The sequence below is a fragment of the Calidris pugnax genome, unplaced genomic scaffold, assembly GCF_001431845.1.
Source record: "Calidris pugnax isolate Ruff unplaced genomic scaffold, ASM143184v1 scaffold107, whole genome shotgun sequence".
Classification (NCBI taxonomy): Eukaryota; Metazoa; Chordata; class Aves; order Charadriiformes; family Scolopacidae; genus Calidris; species Calidris pugnax.
Window position 1 is genome coordinate 1,542,768 of NW_015090901.1, and position 23,357 is coordinate 1,566,124.

Genomic DNA, 23,357 nt, shown 5'->3' on the forward strand with positions numbered 1-23,357 from the left:
ACTAGAAAGAAAAGTGAAGGAAGATGACTCGGTTAATATAAATGAAAGAACAGGTATTGGAAGGCAGAAAAAAAACCCCAAGTTAAACCCAGCATTTGTTACATGTATTGCTAAAAACCCACATACCATCAATGGCAAATCTTATAAGGTACTGCTGGCGATTTCCTCCGGGGAAGGCAGGGCAGAAGAAATCAGCAGCAGTACTTTACAAGTTGCCATCGCTGCAGGAACCTGCATGCACAAAACTGATGGGAAACTACGTTCTCCCTGGGCGCCCGGATCGCAGAGGAGGGTAGGAGTGGAGGGGGAAGGGAGGCCGAGGGCTCGTCAGGTGTAACGGCAGGAAAAAAAAAAACACAAGAAACAGAAAGGTCATGCTTATCCCAAGGGGAAAAAAAAATGCAAAATTAAACACGGACTGACGCAGATGAAATTTTACAACTGTTATTAATATTGCATGTGGATCTGTAGTCGCCACAGATGAGATAACGGGTATTTTAATGAAGGGAATATTATTCAATTCCGAAGCTTTACGTGCGTAAATCCCTCAAAAAGAGGGAAGAGACGTGATCCTCAAAACGTTTCTATGCTTACATTCTGAGCTTCCAAATTGATCATGTAAATGAAAAATAATTCAATCGCAGATTAAAAAGAGAAGGCTCAAATTAACTAACTGGATTAATTATGATGGTAGGTTGTGCACATTAAAATTTGCCATTAATCCCCACACAGTTAACTACAAGGATAAAAATTATAACAAAGTACTAGATAGTCTGAAAAAAAAAAGCAGTAAAAACTATCTGAAATTTAGCCAGATTTTACAAGTTTTAATAGAAAAAACTCCTCACCTGCTTTATTAATAATTTCGAAAAATAGAAAACCTGAGATTACTTGAAATGTTATTTTCTGTAGGTAATTTAGTATTTTTAACTAGTTCCAAGCCACTGCCAGTTAATGTCATTCAGCTGATCTATAAAAGTGACACGCACTAACAGATTACTAGATACTCTAAGAAAGGTTTCTCAGTAATTATATTTAAAAGAGAAACTCTTTCACTAAAGCACCATCTTCATTCATCAAATCCAAATGAACACTATGGTTCCCCACACCTTCACCAGTCGTTCTAGGGAGGCAGCTTAAATATTTCAGTGGTGAACTTTTCATCTTTGATCCTTCATACACAGAAAATAAGCTTTCAAAGTAAAATCAAGCAGCCTTGCAGAGCAGCAACTCAGATGGCAAAAAGAAAAAGCACATCTACTCTTAAAAATGATACAAAAAAGATGAATGTATGAAAAACAGATCCAAGGAAATAGCAAAAAAGCAGAACTTGCAAATTTAAGCAATTTCACTAATGATACACATCTTATGACTATAGAAATGAGTTGTGGTGCTGTGCCATCAATGCAATCTGAAGACACACAGACACACATGTCTCGTATGTATATATCTATATGATAATTGCATCGTAAATAAGACAATTCACCTTCTCTCTCCTCCTCAATCTGAGCCATTCTCAAGGCCATAGCAGATTTCTCTTCTCTCACTTGATCACGGGACTCCTCTGACTCTGGGACATTTTCTTGCCATTCCATGAGCTGACTCTGCAATTCATCCACACTCCCTGATTCACTGGCCTAACAAGAGAAATCACACAGGAAAATATATTTATCAAGTCCCACAGCAAATGGAAATAACATTTTAAGTTAGGAAGCCACTGACAGAGAAAAATATCCATTATAATTGACCACTCCGTATAAATAACAATCTATGAAAGTGATAATAATTGCTATTTTAAATCATGTAAAAAGCCTCACTGCTTTATAAAATATCAAAAATGCTACTGTCACTAGCACTTTTAATCTGAAATATTTTTAAACTAACAACGTCTTTTTTAACCAAAATACTTTTCTTGCACATTTTCATCTGAGCAATGTCTCAAAACAATATTCAGCTGTCTTTATGTGGGATAACAAATGTCTATTAAATTTTTCATGCAAATCAATTTGAAAGTTCACCTGCGAAGCTGCCCTCTTTGTAACTTGGTCAAGATCAGCTTGCAACTTCCTTTGCTGCTCTTCATAGACTTCCAGCTTAGTCAGAAGTTCTTCTACAAAAAAAATAATCAATTTGGCTCATTAGGACACAAAGCCAATAGGAATTCAGAATCTATTTTTAAAAAAAAAGATACATCTTGAAAACAAACATGAGAAAGTTCATGTATCTTCATCTCTTTAACTCATCTGCGAAAGAAAAATAATTTTTTTTTTACCATTTTGAGTTCTAATGTCATGTAACGATTGCAGTTTTGACTGTAGTTCTTCATTTTCAATTTCTAATTCTGAGACACGATTGTTTAAGGCAGATACATCATTATTCTTCGATGAAAACTAAAAGAAAAAATAGTTGTAAGTTTTTTAAATGTGCCAAAACACCAGAAACACAGCAAAGTCAGTGCAACTTTATCTGATTTTTTTAGCAATATTTAGAATAGCTGCTTTTCTAATATTTGAAATTGCAATAAACTAGCTAATCTCTAACAAATTTACCCCTGAATGCTGGTAACACCAGTTTGGACTATTTTTTGTTGAGACTTCATCCTGTATCAATATTTTATGTCCATTCGATTTTTATACATTAATTCATATATAAAGATACTGAGGAAATTATTTTCATATTCTCATCACCCCATATTTTACTTTTTTCAGTCAAATCTCCAAGCACAGTTGTTTAAAACAGGCATGGACTATTAAACATGCTCCACATACATTTTTTAGTTCATCCTCCAGTTGTTTGATTCTTGATTTAGACCAAGCCTTCATTTTCAGAAACTTTGCTTCAGATTTGCTGGCCTCTTCTGTTTTCAATTTCACTTGTACTACGAAACAAGACACAAAAATTATTTAAAACCCTAAGAAGATTATTAATACAAGACCTATGTTTAATTCCTTTAGCAACTGAAGTTATATATTTATATTTTTCTTTAAATGCAGTTGTCTTGCATAACTCTAAGAAACATAGTGAGAAATTTACAGTTCACATGATGATCTTGGTATTCCTATAATCATTATTCTAGTATTCTAACAAATTTACCCCTGAATGGTGGTAACACCAGTTTGGACTATCTTTTGTTGAGACTTCATCCTATATCAATACTTTATGTCCATTCGATTTTTATACATTAATTCATATATAAAGATACTGAGGAAATTATTTTCATATTCTCATCACCCCATATTTTACTTTTTTCAGTCAAATCTCCAAGCACAGTTGTTTAAAACAGGCATGGACTATTAAACATGCTACACATACATTTTTTAGTTCATCCTCCAGTTGTTTGATTCTTGATTTAGACCAAGCCTTCATTTTCAGAAACTTTGCTTCAGATTTGCTGGCCTCTTCTGTTTTCAATTTCACTTGTACTACGAAACAAGACACAAAAATTATTTAAAACCCTAAGAAGATTATTAATACAAGACCTATGTTTAATTCCTTTAGCAACTGAAGTTATATATTTATATTTTTCTTTAAATGCAGTTGTCTTGCATAACTCTAAGAAACATAGTGAGAAATTTACAGTTCACATGATGATCTTGGTATTCCTATAATCATTATTCTAGTATTTAATCATAGACATAATTATGAAATGGGCATACAATACATAACCACCTTGGGCAAAGGAACACTTCATACATAACAACTCTTGAAATAGGTTACCTTCTAAGTCTTCCATCTTCTCTTTGGTCACAGACTCCAGATCTCTATCTTCTTTTGAGTTAGTCCGTCCACCGCCGCTTAATTCTGCCACTCGTTTCTTAAGCTGAAACAGGGCCTGATCTTTCTCCTGCAGCTCAGTTTCATGTTTCTCTTGAATTTCATGCAGTTCAGCATTATATTTCTCCTTAACTTTTGTCATTTCAAGCTCATGTTTCTCCATCATGTCTCTTAACTGGGCTCTCATTACATGTTTCTCAGCATCCAGTTTAGACTGGAGGTTTTCTTTTTCAGACTGAAGATGTTTCAGGTTTTCATTAATCTCCTGTAAAAAAAAAAATTAAAAAATACCTTTATATTTAATGCAAAGTATTTCTAGTACCACTACCAAATATTTTATCTATTTATTTATTTATTAGTCATTCTTACAAACACTATAATGAGAAATCAGGGCTGCTGTTGGTAACCTGGCTCTACTACAATAGCTCAGCTCTGACTTTTCAAGACAGAAGTGGGGAGTTCAGCAAAATGGCATCACTATTTGAGGTAAACTGCATATAACCTCTCCCATAGGTGAAAGTGGAATAAAAAAGAATGTTTGGTTCTATGGATTATAGAAGAAAAACAGAAGCAGAGCTCTTTAACAGCGATGCCAAAGATTAAGTATGCTCACTATAATGTCACCCAGGCATTGTCACCTACATCCACTAACATTAAGCTGGCAAACTTGATTTACTCCTTCTTTACAATGTTTTGTTGCCAACTAGTTTTCTACTAGTTAGTGCTTTTTCTACTTTTAGTGCTTTTACGTTAGTTTGTTTAATACAAAAAGATGTATGAAAGATTAAAGATCACTGAGTCAGAGAAGCCTACTCACACTAGACCTGCTGTTCAAGAAACTACTTTCATGATAAATAAACCTCAGGATGTAAACTGTCCAAGTAATCAAATTGTGCAGAGCAGCAGAGGGAACATTTCCAAAACATGGTTTAAAATGCTTACGTAAATAAAGCTTCCTGCCATTTTAATACTTAAACTGCAATGGAATCTCAGCTTTAAGTTCATGTTGTCACAGTCAAACCTTCCCCCTGCCCTCAAAGTGCGTATTTCTGTCCCCTCAGAGCACTAGCACTGGGTACCAGCAGCTCTTTCAAGAGCATCACTGCAGGAAGATGCATCTAACCCAAAAGAAAAAAACCAGCAAAACCCTGTATAAGGCAGGAGGCATAACAAATGGGGAGAACAAATGAAATGGGCTTAAACTACAGAATCACAGAATCCCAATGGAATCTCAGCTTTAAGTTCATGTTGTCACAGTCAAACCTTCCCCCTGCCCTCAAAGTGCTAATGAAATTGTGCAGAGCAGCAGAGGGAACATTTCCAAAACATGGTTTAAAATGCTTACGTAAATAAAGCTTCCTGCCATTTTAATACTTAAACTGTAATGGAATCTCAGCTTTAAGTGCTTTAAGTTCATGTTGTCACAGTCAAACCTTCCCCCTGCCCTCAAAGTGCGTATTTCTGTCCCCTCAGAGCACTAGCACTGGGTACCAGCAGCTCTTTCAAGAGCATCACTGCAGGAAGATGCATCTAACCCAAAAGAAAAAAGCAGCAAAACCCTGTATAAGGCAGGAGGCGTAACAAATGGGGAGAACAAATGAAATGGGCTTAAACTACAGAATCACAGAATGCTATGGGGTTGGAAGGGACCTCTGGAGATCATCTCCAAATCCCTACCAGAGCAGGATCACCCAGAGCAGGTCCTACAGGAACGTGTCTAGTGGGGTTTGAATGTCTCTAGAGAAGGAGACTCCACCACCTCTCTGGGCAGCCTGCCAGGCTTCTTCCACAGCTTCTGCCACCCTCAAAGAAAGAAGTTCCTCCTTCATGGCTTCTGCCACCTTCAAAGAAAGAAGTTCCTCCTCATGTTTAAGAGGAACTTCTTATGTTCAAGTTTCTGCCTATTACCTCTTGCCCTGTCCCTGGGCACCACTGAAAAAAGCCTGGCCCCATCCTCCTGACACCCACCCTTTCAGTATTTATAGGCATTGATCAGATCCCCCCTCAGTTTTCTCCAGAATAAAGACCCAAGTCCCTCAGCTTCTCCTCAGCAGAGAGATGTTCTAGTCCCCTCATCATCTTTGTAGCCCTTCACTGTACCCAGTCCAACTACCATGGATCTTAACTACCTGAGCAGGACATTTACCTGGGTACATAGGCGAAACTATTTCTAGTAAGATTTTGATTCTGGCAGCCCTCTTGGCAAGCTGAAAATTTATTGGAAGTAGTTAAAATGCTGGCCCTGGCACCCCAGACAGGCTCTAATGTGTCTGTTCCAGCAAAGAGTCCCAAAAGCCTGTCTGAGAGAGAGCAACATCCTTTTTCAACACTTGAACTGAAGCAGCAGCACTCAAAGCCTATAATCAGAATTCATGCCAGGTGCTTAAGCACAAAGAACCTTGATTAGGTATTGCTTTTGCAATCAGGAGAAATACAGCAATAGGAAAGGCACGCAATTAGCAAAATGCTGTCTTTGGAGGGAAAAAAAAAGTCTCAGTTTTGGGGCAGTCTCTAACTGGAGAAGCTGAAATCTCCTGACAGCAAGAAGTCTTCCCTATGTGGCAAGTTCCCAAAATGAATCAAGATGAACTACAGGTGAGAGTTGACAGTTTTATATTTTAAGGTCTTTGCCTCTCCACTAAGTTAATTTTCAATGTGAATTAATATTTGTTTGCACAACTATGGTTGCATTATTAGCATGTGTCAAAGCCTTCCAGAAAACTGCCTAAATATTTTATGCAAAACTACCTTTTGTGCACAACCAAAAAGCTTTTTGAACTTGTAATTGACCCGACAAGTTTAGCTGTGCATGTTTCTTATTTCTTACTTTCAATTGCTCGTCCTTGGCATCCAGTTCTTTTTGCAAGACATCGATCACCTGTGTCCTTCCCAGCATGACTTCTTCCTTTTCATGCAGCTTCTGTTTCAAGGCCTTTAGTAACTAGCAAAAAAATAAAAAAAAATAAATAAAAATATCAAACGATGAATAAAGGAGTTAAAACTTTCAGAAGAGAAAGAAAAAAAGACTTATTTTTATTTTCCCAGCCAGACATCTGAACTGTGCCACAGAGGGTAATTACATGATTCCAAATTCCCAAGTCTAACTATATCAAAGCAATCCAGTCTCCAAAGCAACATACCTGCTCTAGGTCAGCACTTGCATCAGATTTAGCAGCTAATTTAAAGAGCTCCTGCTCGTGCTTTTCTCTTTGTACTTGCAGTTCCTTTTCTTTTTCCTGGATAATATTTTGAAACACACGAATCTAAAAACAAACAGAAAGTAAATATGAAACCAGTCAACAAAGGTATAGTAAAAGTGTACACTGAATTGTCCAACTAAAGGTAAAGAAAGACAGTGTATTCTATTTTGTCTTAATTTTGCTTCCACTTAACAGTTATCAGCCAATGGTTACTGATGTCAGTGGTGCACGCAGATAAACCTCCAACTTACATAAAATTTGTCTGAAATCCATAATAGCAAATTTTAAATGAAAAGCACAGTACTGTTCATTTTTGTGATCACAGATCTTCACCTTTCTTTTTTGGATGCCACTGTTCTGAGACTTCTCATTTCTAAAAGACTACACCAATCATGTTCATTTCTAGCAAGTTTCTATCAGTTAAGATCAAATGGCAGCTTTGAAACCTTGCTGCATCCTCCTCAAAAACTTGTATTCTTTGTTAGCTATCTTAAAATTTTTGTAAGAAGTGGCTAAAACTTCTGGAATCTTGCTAATGTTATTTTGAATAATATTTACAAAATACATATTTATTATATGTATTTATTCTATATTATATTTTTATATTATAATTCTAAATTGTATATTCATAATACATATTGTATAAATTATAATACTTAGGACAAGAGGAAAGGGGCTCAAGTTATGCCAGGGGAGGTTTAGATTGGACATTAGGAAAAATTTCTTCACCAAAAGGGTTGACAAGCATTGGAACAGGCTGCCCAGGGAAGTGGTGGAATCATCATCCCTGGAGGTATTTAAAAGACGTGTAGACATGGTGGCTGAGGGACATGGTTTAGTGTTGGTTTTTGTCAGAGTTAGGTTGATGGTTGGACTCCCTTCCAACCTAGACAATCCCATGATTCTATAAATTCACCCCAGCCACCATCCTTAAACTCCTTTCTTGCATAAAACTTTCAACTTCAATTATCACCAGCATGGACCATCTACTGCTTCATTATTCTCATTTCATCTGATCACTGTACAGACCTTTACTCAAGAATCATCCAAAATTAAAAATGGCACTTTTTAACTATCAAGAAAGAAACACTACAGCCAAATTTCCACTTCTTCCATCAAAGAATGTAAATACTTTTACAGAGTGTTTACTTACATTTTCCACATATGTAGCTTCTTTTCCTTGGAAACGCTCTCTCTCTTTGTTTTGAATATTTTTAAGGCTTTCAATCTGTTCTTGGAACAAGCTACATTTTTCTTCGCTGTCTCCAACCTTTTTGGTAAGGTTCTGAACCAGAATTTGCATGCTTTCTAGTGATGACTCTTTAGCAGCCAGCTGATTCTTTAGAATGCAAACCAAGAGACAATTAGAAGAATGGACCCAGAAAAAAAGATACAGTAATCGTCATGAAGCCACCTCCAACCTTTTCCCTCAGTTAAAGCAACATTAAACTCAAAACTCAGGTTTCTTTTTTATTTGAATGAAATTTGTCAGCAGATTCTGAAGTTGATACTAATACATATATATGTATATATAGAATCAGAATTGTCCAGGCCAGAAGGGACCTCCAAAGGTCATCTAGTCCGACCTCCTGGACTTATATTTATAAGTAAATAAATATAGACTTACTAATATAAATGAAAATAATCAGTAAGGAATTTTTATTCACATGAAGGATTTGTGCTTTGGAGAAGGATCCACCGTAAAACGCTTTCAGAAATTCAGAAAAAGAATTCATTAATTCCTTGAACCCTCTATGGAGATTTGATATTTGAGCTGCTAATATACCTTCAGTTCTTCATTGGGCAAGAGTACTTCATTGGCAACCCCACTTGATCCACATGCTATCTGCAAATCAATGATATAAGCATCTCTTTCAGCTAACTTCTTTTCCTTCTCCGCCAGCATGGCATCCATTTCAGTCCCACGACAACGCTGGGCCTCCAGTTCAACGCTCTGGAAATGAAAAGACACCATTGCTTATAAGTGATACTTCCACCATCTACAGCACAGACTGGCTTGCATTATTTCCTTATATCTGGTTTAGGGTACTGAAAAAAATACAATCAAATTTATAACCTGGTTCAATTTCAAGTGTAATCTTCAATTATTCAGCCTTTCTCTCTGAAATTCTGTGGCATTCACACTCCTGCCACTTTCCACAGTCAACGGTTATGTCCACAAAACCTATCGCTGCACAGAACAGCTACAAAGCAAAACAGAACATCATCCCTTGACTTACATTTCTTCCTGTTATGACTTACTTTTCCAATAAGAAAAACGGAAGCAAACCAGCATTTTTGTTCAAAATAGAAGCATAAAAATAGCATTAACCCACAAAGCTCATATTTGTGTACCCTATTCCTTTCACTTTCAAACGACTACAAAACATGCCTGAGGATTCACTGCTCACTGAAGACACAATGACAGAACTCCCATGGTGTTTGCTGGGGCAGGTTGTAGCAAATAAACTTCTCTGTCTACTCAACAGAATATCTATTTATTCTGTTTATATATTTTACTATATGCTATATTGCTAAACATATTTAAATAAATATATTTAAACATAATCCTACACGACAAATGTGAAAATGTGAAACAGCATCATATTAAACTTTACCTTTTTTTGTAACTCTTCATTTTTTTGGTTGATCTGGGACTCTAGTTCTTCTATTCTCCTTCTCAGTACTAATATTTTTCCACGATTTGCCGCAGCATTTTCCTGGTCACCTTCTTTTGATGCCTGCAAAAACAGGGAGGGTTGCATTCTGTAAATAGGTAACATCTGATTTCTGTTCCTCTACCTATTCAGATAGTGCTGGTGAGAAGGGGACTTGACTCATGGTTTGTATTTCAGTTCTCTTATATATTACATATTCCATCCTGAAGCTAGACAAAGCAGACACAGAAGTTATATTAGTAATGAAATTAGTAATGATAAAGACATTCATTTCTTCTAACAGTTGTGACCCTATAATCTGGCAAGTGTAGTTCATATAACTCAGAGGAAAAATAGACTACTGGGGGGGAACAGGGTGAAGTGTAAATTAAATTGTTCCTAAACACAATGTTTCCAATCAGAATTTCTGTATGTATCCCTATTGGCTTATAGAAATTATTTGCCATTATAAAAGAAATCAAGTGCAATTGCTAACAATGTGTTCTATTAGCAAAATAGATCAGCAGCAGAAATACAGCGTGTCTCTGAGGACCCCTAGGGACTTCAACAAACTCATCTGTTTCTGTTCCCTTTCAACACAGCTTTAAAAACCAAAAGTCCTAGAAATATTAAAGCCTCACTAAAGTTGCTTTAGAAGCTGTATGGAGTCAAAACATGCCATTTTGACGAAATACAAGGCTACTCACACACCAGAACTACTACAAACAGATCCGAGAATCTTTGTTAAGGGTAAAACACTGGTCACTTAAATGAAAGTCCTACATTTAATTCACATTTTGCCTATAAGGGTATTTTTATATTTCAATTTTTATCTTGGACATTGAAGTAACAAGTTAGTTTGTGTTTTCATTTCTTCTCAATAACTTACCTTTCTGACCCACAGGTGTTAAAAGTCTGAGCTGCTAATAAGATGTGGATCAGTGAGAAATTTTTTAATAAAACTATTAGAAATTAATGTACAATTTTCTAAGTTTCTATAGAAAGATAAAAGAAGAATGAAATAGAAATACACAGATGGACTGACAGCACCCACACAGTCTACCTTGATCCTTATCTGACGCAGCTAAAAATTTGAACTTCAGTTCCACATTTGAGTCCAGCACACAAAACTCTACAGAAGTTATGTCTACTTTGAAATGTAAGGACACTTACCTTCTTTTGTTCTGCTTTTGCCTCCAAGCCTCCTGATTCTGGTAATTGTTTCTTTAGTTCTTCCAACTGTGAGGTTAATGATGCAACCTTGGCTTTGTTTTGCAGCTTCAACTTGGAAAGTTTGGCATCAGCAGATTCCTTCTCCTCCTACAAATATCAAAGTCATGAAGGCCTAAATTAGCAACATGAACAACTGTATCCTTCAATTCAACTTTCTGCACATCGTTATTATTACTGTAAAGAATCCAGGGTACTATCAAGTTAGAAATTTTCCTATTTTTGGATAGCCATAGAAATTCAGGGCTTGACTTTTTAACAAGCAGAGGTTTTTTGGGTTTGCGTTTTTTTATGGAAAAAGAAAGACACCTTCCTAATACTATCAAAGCATGTTTAATTTTGTTTAAAGAGATAACCTAATTTACAATGAATTTTAGAAAATTCAGTATTTTAACACTTGGCTGTCTATGTCCACAGAAGACATTTTTTTAAAAGGGTAAAAATAAGTCTCTTGCAGGAACAGACCAACCTTATGAATATTTTAAAAAATGACAGAGTAAAGAATAGCAAACCCTCAAAAGCCTACAGAATATTAGATACAAATTCTTTCTAGTTCCAGCCTTCCTAATGCCAGTCAAAAGCAGAGGTCAACATATATTATTAATTATACATTAATAGTAAGATCATTAGATCATTATGCAACAAGAAGACATACACAGTGGAAGTAGAAATAACAAATTATCTACAGAAATTCAGTCTGTAGTAAGTTGGTGTCTCACTAAATGTCCAGGAATGATTTGGATGGTGGTTTTCCCCATCTTTAGCCTAACGAGACCATGCAGCTCTAGCTCTTGGGAAGTCAGTCTGTCACTTTCATCTCCTCGTGCAAGGAACATGTTGCCTGTCTCATACCTAAACCCAGTTACAATTTTGGAAGAGAAGAAACACTGGCAAAAAGCAGTAACATCCAGGAACCACAACAGCTAATCGTGACCAACGCTTCTTGTGCTCCTAGAATTGCTATAACTGAATATAAGCCTGGATCTATGAAACAGCTCATGATAAACAGGAGGGAAGGGGGCTGTTAAACAGTCTTTTTGACATGAATACACGCACGGTACCTTTAACTGAAGATCTTTATTTCGTAGCTCAGCATCCTTCTCTCTGACAAGCTCCTTTAGCTGTGCCACCAGCTGCTCAGTACTTCTCAGCTGTTCAGTCAGATCTGTCACCGACATGCTCCTTGCATCTGCCGAGCCCGCAGCCTACAGACATTAAATATACTTTTGAACAAAGAAAATGGTACAGACAATACTGCTCCTGCAAAAAAAAACGTCAGCAGTTGGGTGTTTGGTTGGGTTTTTTTAAATGCATTCAACAAATCTTATTAGAGTACAATATTAAAACTTTGATATACTATATATACCTATACCAGATGGTTTTTAGCTAGTTTGATGACACATGAAATTAATATTCCTAAACCAATTTCTAAGATTTATAGTTTTAAATACAGAAAAACCATCAAAGTATCTAGGTATCTAATTTCTTTTTTGGATGCCACTGTTCTGAGACTTCTCATTTCTAAAAGACTACACCAATCATGTTCATTTCTAGCAAGTTTCTATCAGTTAAGATCAAATGGCAGCTTTGAAACCTTGCTGCATCCTCCTCAAAAACTTGTATTCTTTGTTAGCTATCTTAAAATTTTTGTAAGAAGTGGCTAAAACTTCTGGAATCTTGCTAATGTTATTTTGAATAATATTTACAAAATACATATTTATGATATGTATTTATTCTATATTATATTTTTATATTATAATTCTAAATTGTATATTCATAATACATATTGTATAAATTATAATACTTAGGACAAGAGGAAACGGGCTCAAGTTATGCCAGGGGAGGTTTAGATTGGACATTAGGAAAAATTTCTTCACCAAAAGGGTTGACAAGCATTGGAACAGGCTGCCCAGGGAAGTGGTGGAGGCTGAGTGACAAGGTTTAGTGTTGGTTTTTCTCAGAGTTAGGTTGATGGTTGGACTCCCTTCCAACCTAGACAATCCCATGATTCTATAAATTCACCCCAGCCACCATCCTTAAACTCCTTTCTTGCATAAAACTTTCAACTTCAATTATCACCAGCATGGACCATCTACTGCTTCATTATTCTCATTTCATCTGATCACTGTACAGACCTTTACTCAAGAATCATCCAAAATTAAAAATGGCACTTTTTAACTATCAAGAAAGAAACACTACAGCCAAATTTCCACTTCTTCCATCAAAGAATGTAAATACTTTTACAGAGTGTTTACTTACATTTTCCACATATGTAGCTTCTTTTCCTTGGAAACACTCTCTCTCTTTGTTTTGAATATTTTTAAGGCTTTCAATCTGTTCTTGGAACAAGCTACATTTTTCTTCGCTGTCTCCAACCTTTTTGGTAAGGTTCTGAACCAGAATTTGCATGCTTTCTAGTGATGACTCTTTAGCAGCCAGCTGATTCTTTAGAATGCAAACCAAGAGACAATTAGAAGAATGGACCCAGAAAAAAAGATACAGTAATCGTCATGAAGCCACCTCCAACCTTTTCCCTCAGTTAAAGCAACATTAAACTCAAAACTCAGGTTTCTTTTTTATTTGAATGAAATTTGTCAGCAGATTCTGAAGTTGATACTAATACATATATATGTATATATAGAATCAGAATTGTCCAGGCCAGAAGGGACCTCCAAAGGTCATCTAGTCCGACCTCCTGGACTTATATTTATAAGTAAATAAATATAGACTTACTAATATAAATGAAAATAATCAGTAAGGAATTTTTATTCACATGAAGGATTTGTGCTTTGGAGAAGGATCCACCGTAAAACGCTTTCAGAAATTCAGAAAAAGAATTCATTAATTCCTTGAACCCTCTATGGAGATTTGATATTTGAGCTGCTAATATACCTTCAGTTCTTCATTGGGCAAGAGTACTTCATTGGCAACCCCACTTGATCCACATGCTATCTGCAAATCAATGATATAAGCATCTCTTTCAGCTAACTTCTTTTCCTTCTCTGCCAGCATGGCATCCATTTCAGTCCCACGACAACGCTGGGCCTCCAGTTCAACGCTCTGGAAATGAAAAGACACCATTGCTTATAAGTGATACTTCCACCATCTACAGCACAGACTGGCTTGCATTATTTCCTTAGATCTGGTTTAGGGTACTGAAAAAAATACAATCAAATTTATAACCTGGTTCAATTTCAACTGTAATCTTCAATTATTCAGCCTTTCTCTCTGAAATTCTGTGGCATTCACACTCCTGCCACTTTCCACAGTCAACGGTTATGTCCACAAAACCTATCGCTGCACAGAACAGCTACAAAGCAAAACAGAACATCATCCCTTGACTTACATTTCTTCCTGTTATGACTTACTTTTCCAATAAGAAAAACGGAAGCAAACCAGCATTTTTGTTCAAAATAGAAGCATAAAAATAGCATTAACCCACAAAGCTCATATTTGTGTACCCTATTCCTTTCACTTTCAAACGACTACAAAACATGCCTGAGGATTCACTGCTCACTGAAGACACAATGACAGAACTCCCATGGTGTTTGCTGGGGCAGGTTGTAGCAAATAAACTTCTCTGTCTACTCAACAGAATATCTATTTATTCTGTTTATATATTTTACTATATGCTATATTGCTAAACATATTTAAATAAATATATTTAAACATAATCCTACACGACAAATGTGAAAATGTGAAACAGCATCATATTAAACTTTACCTTTTTTTGTAACTCTTCATTTTTTTGGTTGATCTGGGACTCTAGTTCTTCTATTCTCCTTCTCAGTACTAATATTTTTCCACGATTTGCCGCAGCATTTTCCTGGTCACCTTCTTTTGATGCCTGCAAAAACAGGGAGGGTTGCATTCTGTAAATAGGTAACATCTGATTTCTGTTCCTCTACCTATTCAGATAGTGCTGGTGAGAAGGGGACTTGACTCATGGTTTGTATTTCAGTTCTCTTATATATTACATATTCCATCCTGAAGCTAGACAAAGCAGACACAGAAGTTATATTAGTAATGAAATTAGTAATGATAAAGACATTCATTTCTTCTAACAGTTGTGACCCTATAATCTGGCAAGTGTAGTTCATATAACTCAGAGGAAAAATAGACTACTGGGGGGGAACAGGGTGAAGTGTAAATTAAATTGTTCCTAAACACAATGTTTCCAATCAGAATTTCTGTATGTATCCCTATTGGCTTATAGAAATTATTTGCCATTATAAAAGAAATCAAGTGCAATTGCTAACAATGTGTTCTATTAGCAAAATAGATCAGCAGCAGAAATACAGCGTGTCTCTGAGGACCCCTAGGGACTTCAACAAACTCATCTGTTTCTGTTCCCTTTCAACACAGCTTTAAAAACCAAAAGTCCTAGAAATATTAAAGCCTCACTAAAGTTGCTTTAGAAGCTGTATGGAGTCAAAACATGCCATTTTGACGAAATACAAGGCTACTCACACACCAGAACTACTACAAACAGATCCGAGAATCTTTGTTAAGGGTAAAACACTGGTCACTTAAATGAAAGTCCTACATTTAATTCACATTTTGCCTATAAGGGTATTTTTATATTTCAATTTTTATCTTGGACATTGAAGTAACAAGTTAGTTTGTGTTTTCATTTCTTCTCAATAACTTACCTTTCTGACCCACAGGTGTTAAAAGTCTGAGCTGCTAATAAGATGTGGATCAGTGAGAAATTTTTTAATAAAACTATTAGAAATTAATGTACAATTTTCTAAGTTTCTATAGAAAGATAAAAGAAGAATGAAATAGAAATACACAGATGGACTGACAGCACCCACACAGTCTACCTTGATCCTTATCTGACGCAGCTAAAAATTTGAACTTCAGTTCCACATTTGAGTCCAGCACACAAAACTCTACAGAAGTTATGTCTACTTTGAAATGTAAGGACACTTACCTTCTTTTGTTCTGCTTTTGCCTCCAAGCCTCCTGATTCTGGTAATTGTTTCTTTAGTTCTTCCAACTGTGAGGTTAATGATGCAACCTTGGCTTTGTTTTGCAGCTTCAACTTGGAAAGTTTGGCATCAGCAGATTCCTTCTCCTCCTACAAATATCAAAGTCATGAAGGCCTAAATTAGCAACATGAACAACTGTATCCTTCAATTCAACTTTCTGCACATCGTTATTATTACTGTAAAGAATCCAGGGTACTATCAAGTTAGAAATTTTCCTATTTTTGGATAGCCATAGAAATTCAGGGCTTGACTTTTTAACAAGCAGAGGTTTTTTGGGTTTGCGTTTTTTTATGGAAAAAGAAAGACACCTTCCTAATACTATCAAAGCATGTTTAATTTTGTTTAAAGAGATAACCTAATTTACAATGAATTTTAGAAAATTCAGTATTTTAACACTTGGCTGTCTATGTCCACAGAAGACATTTTTTTAAAAGGGTAAAAATAAGTCTCTTGCAGGAACAGACCAACCTTATGAATATTTTAAAAAATGACAGAGTAAAGAATAGCAAACCCTCAAAAGCCTACAGAATATTAGATACAAATTCTTTCTAGTTCCAGCCTTCCTAATGCCAGTCAAAAGCAGAGGTCAACATATATTATTAATTATACATTAATAGTAAGATCATTAGATCATTATGCAACAAGAAGACATACACAGTGGAAGTAGAAATAACAAATTATCTACAGAAATTCAGTCTGTAGTAAGTTGGTGTCTCACTAAATGTCCAGGAATGATTTGGATGGTGGTTTTCCCCATCTTTAGCCTAACGAGACCATGCAGCTCTAGCTCTTGGGAAGTCAGTCTGTCACTTTCATCTCCTCGTGCAAGGAACATGTTGCCTGTCTCATACCTAAACCCAGTTACAATTTTGGAAGAGAAGAAACACTGGCAAAAAGCAGTAACATCCAGGAACCACAACAGCTAATCGTGACCAACGCTTCTTGTGTTCCTAGAGTTGCTATAACTGAATATAAGCCTGTATCTACAGAAACAGCTCATGACAAACAGGAATGAAGGGGGCTGTTAAACAATCTTTTGACATGAATACATGCACGGTACCTTTAACTGAAGATCTTTATTTCGTAGCTCAGCATCCTTCTCTCTGACAAGCTCCTTTAGCTGTGCCACCAGCTGCTCAGTACTTCTCAGCTGTTCAGTCAGATCTGTCACCGACATGCTCCTTGCATCTGCCGAGCCCGCAGCCTACAGACATTAAATATACTTTTGAACAAAGAAAATGGTACAGACAATACTGCTCCTGCAAAAAAAAACGTCAGCAGTTGGGTGTTTGGTTGGGTTTTTTTAAATGCATTCAACAAATCTTATTAGAGTACAATATTAAAACTTTGATATACTATATATACCTATACCAGATGGTTTTTAGCTAGTTTGATGACACATGAAATTAATATTCCTAAACCAATTTCTAAGATTTATAGTTTTAAATACAGAAAAACCATCAAAGTATCTAGGTATCTAAAACTGGATTTCCTTATTTACTGGATTTGCATCATAACACCCAGTAGTAGCGTTACAATAGTGGCAACAAAATATTGATCTAGAACATACTACACACAAAAAATATACTCGGGATAAAGCTTATGTAATTCCTCCAGATGTTTTCTTAAACCCAGATAAGCCTCATGAAGAGGAATAGAGCAGCTGTTACACACAAGAGATTAAATACTGAGCAGACAGTAAGCAAAAACCCAACCTGACTCTGAGAGTCCCAAAATCAAGTCCTGGTAAAACTAGTTAAACAACTTCTTTATGAAAGAGTAAATACATATTATTTGTATATCATCAATTAAAGATTCTCTCTCTCATAAATTCTGAAGAAAAGCATTATTTTAAAAGTATTCAATACTTACTACTGTTTTGGAAGGAGAATCATCTCCACTACCCCATTTCCACATAGTTTCACGATGGCTATGAAAACATAAATGAAATAATACCACAGTGTCAGTGACTTTCAGGTAACTGTAATTAACTCATACTTCTCTATATATATTTCACTGTGTAATGCTTGAAACTAATTTGTTTGTTAAATTTCTTTGTTAAATTCTGACAGCACCTCTCATCTCTACCACATTACTAGATGTCAAGAAATAATGAAATTATGCATAAAATGTGCATAATATGCCTTTTCTAAAAAAACGCTAGTCAGTAGAATGTCGATACCATCAAAAATAATCCAAGGAAGTCTTTAAAGAGTAAATGCCATAAAGTATTATTTAGCATAGTTGCTTCTCCCACATATAAATAGAAGACACAAACCATGTGTAGTTTGCTAATATTTAACCTGACCTTAAACACTTCCTGCCACCGCAATATGACAGGGACTATATCTGTGCATATTTCTATAATATCATTAATAAGACTAAAAACAGGAAAGAACACCAAAGTGCATTCATTGCTGGGCAACTGCTGTATATCTGAAAAATTAATGTTGTAACCCTTGAGGTGGCTGATCAGCACATACAACACCCCCATCTGAAAGCCCAGCAACTCAGGTGTTTGGCGCTGCTTCTCCTCCCAAACAGGTACAACAAATTACTAAATGGCACCAAAGTACCAGACACCTACATAATTGCAGTTTCTGATCATAGAATGCTGTGGCTTTCTAATAAATACAAGTATAGGCCATAACAAGGTTTCAAAAAAAGGCAAAATCCTCAAGATAAGTAGGTACAAAACAGCTCAAAGGTTAAGGCCTTTACTGAATAATAGTGACAAACCTGGTTGAGAAAAAAATGGGCAAAGTCTATAAAATAGCCCATGCAGTAAATTCCAAGTTGTGTCTTGGAGATATAATCTGAAGAGCAGACTAAGAGGTCTTGTTCAGCCTCTGGACAATATTCCCAGTAGCAGCATGAAGTGAGAAGGGAGGCTGTACCTGTTCAGTAATTTTCACTCTCAACTAGGGATAATGTGTCCTTTTTCTGGGGTATTACAGACTTTTGAAATGTGCACACAGAGATCAGTACTGAATTTGGAAAACAGTTTACAATCAACATCAGCACACAGCTTATCTTAAAAAGTATGCAGAATGCTTGCAGAGGCTGCTTTTAAAGCTATTTATCATTTCAAAGTTAAAACCAGGAATCACAGGCTGCAATCTACAGCCTGCATTATCTACAAGGCCAAGCTGGATTCTGTTAAGGATCTTCTTTAACATTAAAATCAACAAACAAGCCATGGGCTTGGGGATGGGAATTACAGCACTTGGAAGTAGAAACCTCCTCTCATAACTCCTCCAGAGCCGCACCACCAAATCTGTTCTCCATGAAAAGCTCATTTCCAGATACATAAAAGGATTACCCAGGTACAAAGAGGTCAAAATGACTCACTAGGTGTAAGGTGGTGATGCATTTGTATTTAATTTATGGATATTTTATCTCATTTCCAGCTCTGACTGATGCAATTACTTTTGCTCACTTCATGTGCCAGCATTCCCACCTGAATACTTTAACCGCCACTTTCTGATGTATTTTTATTTACATCAGAGACAGTAAATATTGACGAGTTTTCCCAGTTAAGCTGGAAAACGAAATTGAACAGATCTTCCTTATCCAGCACGAAGCCACCCAATGATGTTTTTTTGCTCTTCTTCTGGGATACAGACAGCAAGTTAAAGCACTGAAGGTGGTGAAGGTACAATCTGAATTCTGGACCCCTCAACTCGATCCTGTCTCCTTGCAGTACAGCTAAACACAATTCAATTGAGTTTTCTACCACCACTTTCCTTCCTTTGGCAGCCTGGACACAGCACTATCAGGCATCAAGCATAAAGAGAAGCAGGGAGTCCAAATTATCTGCGGCTGCCCTCTCTGAAGTTTTGGCAGTGACAGCTAATTTGTCTTTCCCCTCTAAATTCAAACCACTCACCCTCACTCTCAAGGTTTCACATTACTTCATCACTGCCAGTCTCTCCTGCTCTTCCTCTTGCATATTCAGTTGGACTTGATGATCTTATAGGTCTTTTCCAACCTAAATGATTCTATTCTACAATTCTATTCCATTCTACTGAGTTTACAACCATTATTTTCCATCCACTATGCACTCATTTCCTTTAATCTCTTCTTCACTGAAGAACACCAGGCAGCAGTCAAACCTTTCACAAATTCCACAAGATACAACACAGGCCCGTTTGATTTTATGAAACAAGTTTCTTCTGATCCTCAAAGTACAACTGAAGTTTCAGCTTTTCTCGCAATGGGATGTGAGCAAAAAGAAAAGAGCCATTGGCAGCTTTGCCTTCAGACTCCTCCATTCTGTTGTCCCAGCAATAGCTGCAGCCAAATCCAGCTAAAAAAACCTCACCGTGTATTATTCAACTCTGCAATTTCCAGCCTACTTAACTCCCCTGAGTCAGATATCACATGGCCCAGCACAAGGGGCACTCAGGAGCACACAACAGCAGACAGGACAGATTTCAGCAGCTGAAGCAGTCACAGGAGTCCCACAGCTTGAAGGTAGCCAGTCTACACGGTGAAATATTGAACTGCATTGTTACAAACACGTCTTTGGATAACTACCCAGGCAGAGCAACAGCCCACTGACTCCCACAGAACTCCTCGTGTTTGTCTAACTTTCCCCACACCTATTCCAAAATAGTTCTGATACAAAAGATGGCTTCAAAGAGCACTCATTGGAGTTCTCACTCTGAAGCCGTTGAGGTTGGACATTTATCCTTCTCTTGCAAAAATACAGACAATGGAGGAAAAAAAGAGGCAGAACTCTGCTCCTCTTACTACCAAGGAAGGTAATGGTAGTCCCCTTTCCTCTCTCTTCCACAAGACTACAGCAGAAAAACAGACAATAGCAGAAGTGTGTAAAAACCCAAGTGTTTTATTACTTAAAATTCATTTCCTGGAACAATTCTGTGCTTTAAACACACACAGCAGAAAAAAAGGCATTTTAATACAATTATTTCCATATTGTATCTGCACATTTTTGTTTACATCCTTGCTTGATGTCTTGCCAAGGTGTTGGTTCTTCTCTTGAATAAGCTAAACTTGTTTTCAAATGGTCTGTGCCATCTATGACTTAAAAGTTCTTGGATAAAAACTACACAATATGATGTACAGCAAAGAAAAAACTGAGGCTGTGTGAATCAAACCACAAATACTCTGTAAAGTTAATATAACAGCACATTTATACAGCTATTACATGTGCCTATTATAAATACTATTTCTTAATAACACTGACCACATTTTCCTCTTAAAAAAGCATACAAGGGAAGTACTACCTTGTAACAATACACCACTGGAGAAACAGAGTATTAGTGCAGAGTCCCCACTGAATCATAGAATGGTTTGTGTTGGAAGGGACCTTAAAAGATCATCCAGTTCCAAGACCCCTGCCCTGGGCAGGGACACCTCCCACCAGAGCAGGTTGCTCAGAGCCCCGTCCAGCCTGGTCTTGGACACCTCCAGGGATGGGGCAGCTTCTCTGGGCAATCTGTTCCAGTGCCTCACCACCCTCACAGTAAAAAAATTCTTCATGATATCTAATCTAAATCTGTCCTCCTTCAGCTTAAAACCGTTTCTCCTCCTCCTATGGCTCCCCTCCCTGATCAAGAGTCCCTCCCCGGCTTTCCTGGAGCCCCTTTTAGGGCCTGGAAGGGGCTGTGAGTGCAGGTTCATGTGTGATGCAGAGAATAAGCTGCTTCCTCCACCAGAGCAGGCGGCCGCAGCTCCTCCTGCAGCGCAGCGCTACCAGCAGCCTGTCACTGGAGGTACACGACACCCCGCCTTCCTTCACCCCCCCTATTTTCAGCAGGGCTCCTCTCGCCTTCACAACAAGCCTCACGGCGGGGAGCACCTCTCAGCCCGGTTCAGAAGCCGGCACAAGGCAGGGGAACCCCCCACACACCGGCAGAGTCCGGGCTGGCCCTCCCCTCCCTGGGCACGGCCTGCTCCGCCACCGGCCCACCAAGGGGCTCCAGCCGCCCGCCCCTCCTCCCCGGGAAGGCCCAGCAGGGCCTGCCGGCGGTGGAAAGGGGATAAAACCCAGCGGGGCGAACACCTGCAGCCCCTCTCACCTGCGGGGTGGCGGTGGGGCGGCCGGGCCCTCATCAGCCGGTCACGGTGGCCGCCACCTCCTCCTCTTCCTCCTCCTCCGCCGCCGCCTCCTCAGCGCGGCCCCCGCAGCATCCGCCACGCCCCGGCGGGAGGTGCCAAACGGCGGCGACAGCGCCCCCTGGCGGCGCGGAGGACCGCGGTCCCCTCCGGTGTCTCCCCCGCACCTACTCGGGGACCAGGCCCACCCACCTCGGAGGTGATGATGGAGGTGTCAGACCTTGTGCCCGTCAACAACATTCCCTCGGGGCCGAGAATCATAGAATCATAGAATGTATTGGGTTGGAAGGGACCTCAAAGATCATCCAGTTCCAACCCCCCTGCCATGGGCAGGGACACCTCCCACTAGAGCAGGTTGCTCAAAGCCCCATCCAGCCTGGCCTTGAACCACTCCAGGGATGGGGCATCCACAACTTCCCTGGGCAACCTGTTCCAGTGTCTCACCACCCTCATAGTAAAAAATTTCTTCCTGATATCTAATCTGAATCTTTTTTCTTCCAATTTAAAACCGTTTCCCCTTGTCCTATCATTACCCTTCCTGGCAAAGAGTCCCTCCCCAGCTCTTCTATAGGCACCCTTCAGGTATTGAAAGGCCGCTATAAGGTCTCCCCGGAGCCTTCTCTTCTCCAGGCTGAACAATCCCAGCTCCCTCAGCCTGTTTCGTAGGAGAGGTGCTCCATCCCTCTGATCATCTTCGTAGCCCTCCGTTGCACCTGTTCCAGCTGGTCCATGTCCTTTCTGTGTTGAGGACTCCAAAGCTGGACACAGTGTTCCAGCTGGGGTCTCACGAGTGCAGAGTAGAGGGTCAGAATAGTAGAGAAGACTCTTATGGTCTGAGAAACCCATAAAAACAATTATTCTCTCACCCCGTGACCCCTCCCCACCCGGGAAGGGGAATTGGGAAAAACCAAGGAAACCCAAGGGTTGAAATACCAACAGATTATAATTGAGTAAGACTGGATAATTAACATTGATAATACTGAAGAACCAATATTGATTATCAGTAGAGAAGACTCTTATGGTCTGAGAAACCCATAAAAACAATTATTCTCTCACCCCGTGACCCCTCCCCACCCGGGAAGGGGAATTGGGAAAGAAGACTCTTATGGTCTGAGAAACCCATAAAAACAATTATTCTCTCACCCCGTGACCCCTCCCCACCCGGGAAGGGGAATTGGGAAAAACCAAGGAAACCCGAGGGTTGAAATACCAACAGATTATAATTGAGTAAGACTGGATAATTAACATTGATAATACTGAAGAACCAATATTGATTATACTTAGCCCATTGTATCACCAGGAAGCTGGTCCCTCCCAGCAGGGACAGAAAAACAATTATTCTCTCACCCCGTGACCCCTCCCCACCCGGGAAGGGGAATTGGGAAAGAAGACTCTTATGGTCTGAGAAACCCATAAAA

The 23,357-nt window shown here is 38.3% G+C and overlaps 1 protein-coding gene across 1 annotated transcript in view; it reads right to left on the reverse strand.

The window, feature by feature from the left end:
• Positions 1–21,999, reverse strand: part of LOC106891904 (golgin subfamily B member 1-like) — a 58,347-nt gene extending 36,348 nt beyond the window's left edge. The window contains exons 1-19 of the mRNA XM_014948733.1: positions 21,903–21,999; positions 17,728–17,785; positions 16,916–17,059; positions 15,798–15,944; positions 14,586–14,708; positions 13,754–13,921; positions 13,121–13,306; positions 11,923–12,066; positions 10,805–10,951; positions 9,593–9,715; positions 8,761–8,928; positions 8,128–8,313; positions 6,915–7,037; positions 6,602–6,715; positions 3,718–4,039; positions 3,313–3,422; positions 2,273–2,390; positions 2,019–2,110; positions 1,486–1,637 (exon numbers count right to left, since the gene is read on the reverse strand). Of these exons, the coding sequence (XP_014804219.1) occupies positions 1,486–1,637; positions 2,019–2,110; positions 2,273–2,390; positions 3,313–3,422; positions 3,718–4,039; positions 6,602–6,715; positions 6,915–7,037; positions 8,128–8,313; positions 8,761–8,928; positions 9,593–9,715; positions 10,805–10,951; positions 11,923–12,066; positions 13,121–13,306; positions 13,754–13,921; positions 14,586–14,708; positions 15,798–15,944; positions 16,916–17,059; positions 17,728–17,772 (2,612 nt within the window). The 5' untranslated portion in view covers positions 17,773–17,785; positions 21,903–21,999. The remainder of the gene's footprint in view (positions 1–1,485; positions 1,638–2,018; positions 2,111–2,272; positions 2,391–3,312; positions 3,423–3,717; positions 4,040–6,601; positions 6,716–6,914; positions 7,038–8,127; positions 8,314–8,760; positions 8,929–9,592; positions 9,716–10,804; positions 10,952–11,922; positions 12,067–13,120; positions 13,307–13,753; positions 13,922–14,585; positions 14,709–15,797; positions 15,945–16,915; positions 17,060–17,727; positions 17,786–21,902) is intronic.
• Positions 22,000–23,357: the final 1,358 nt, after the last annotated feature.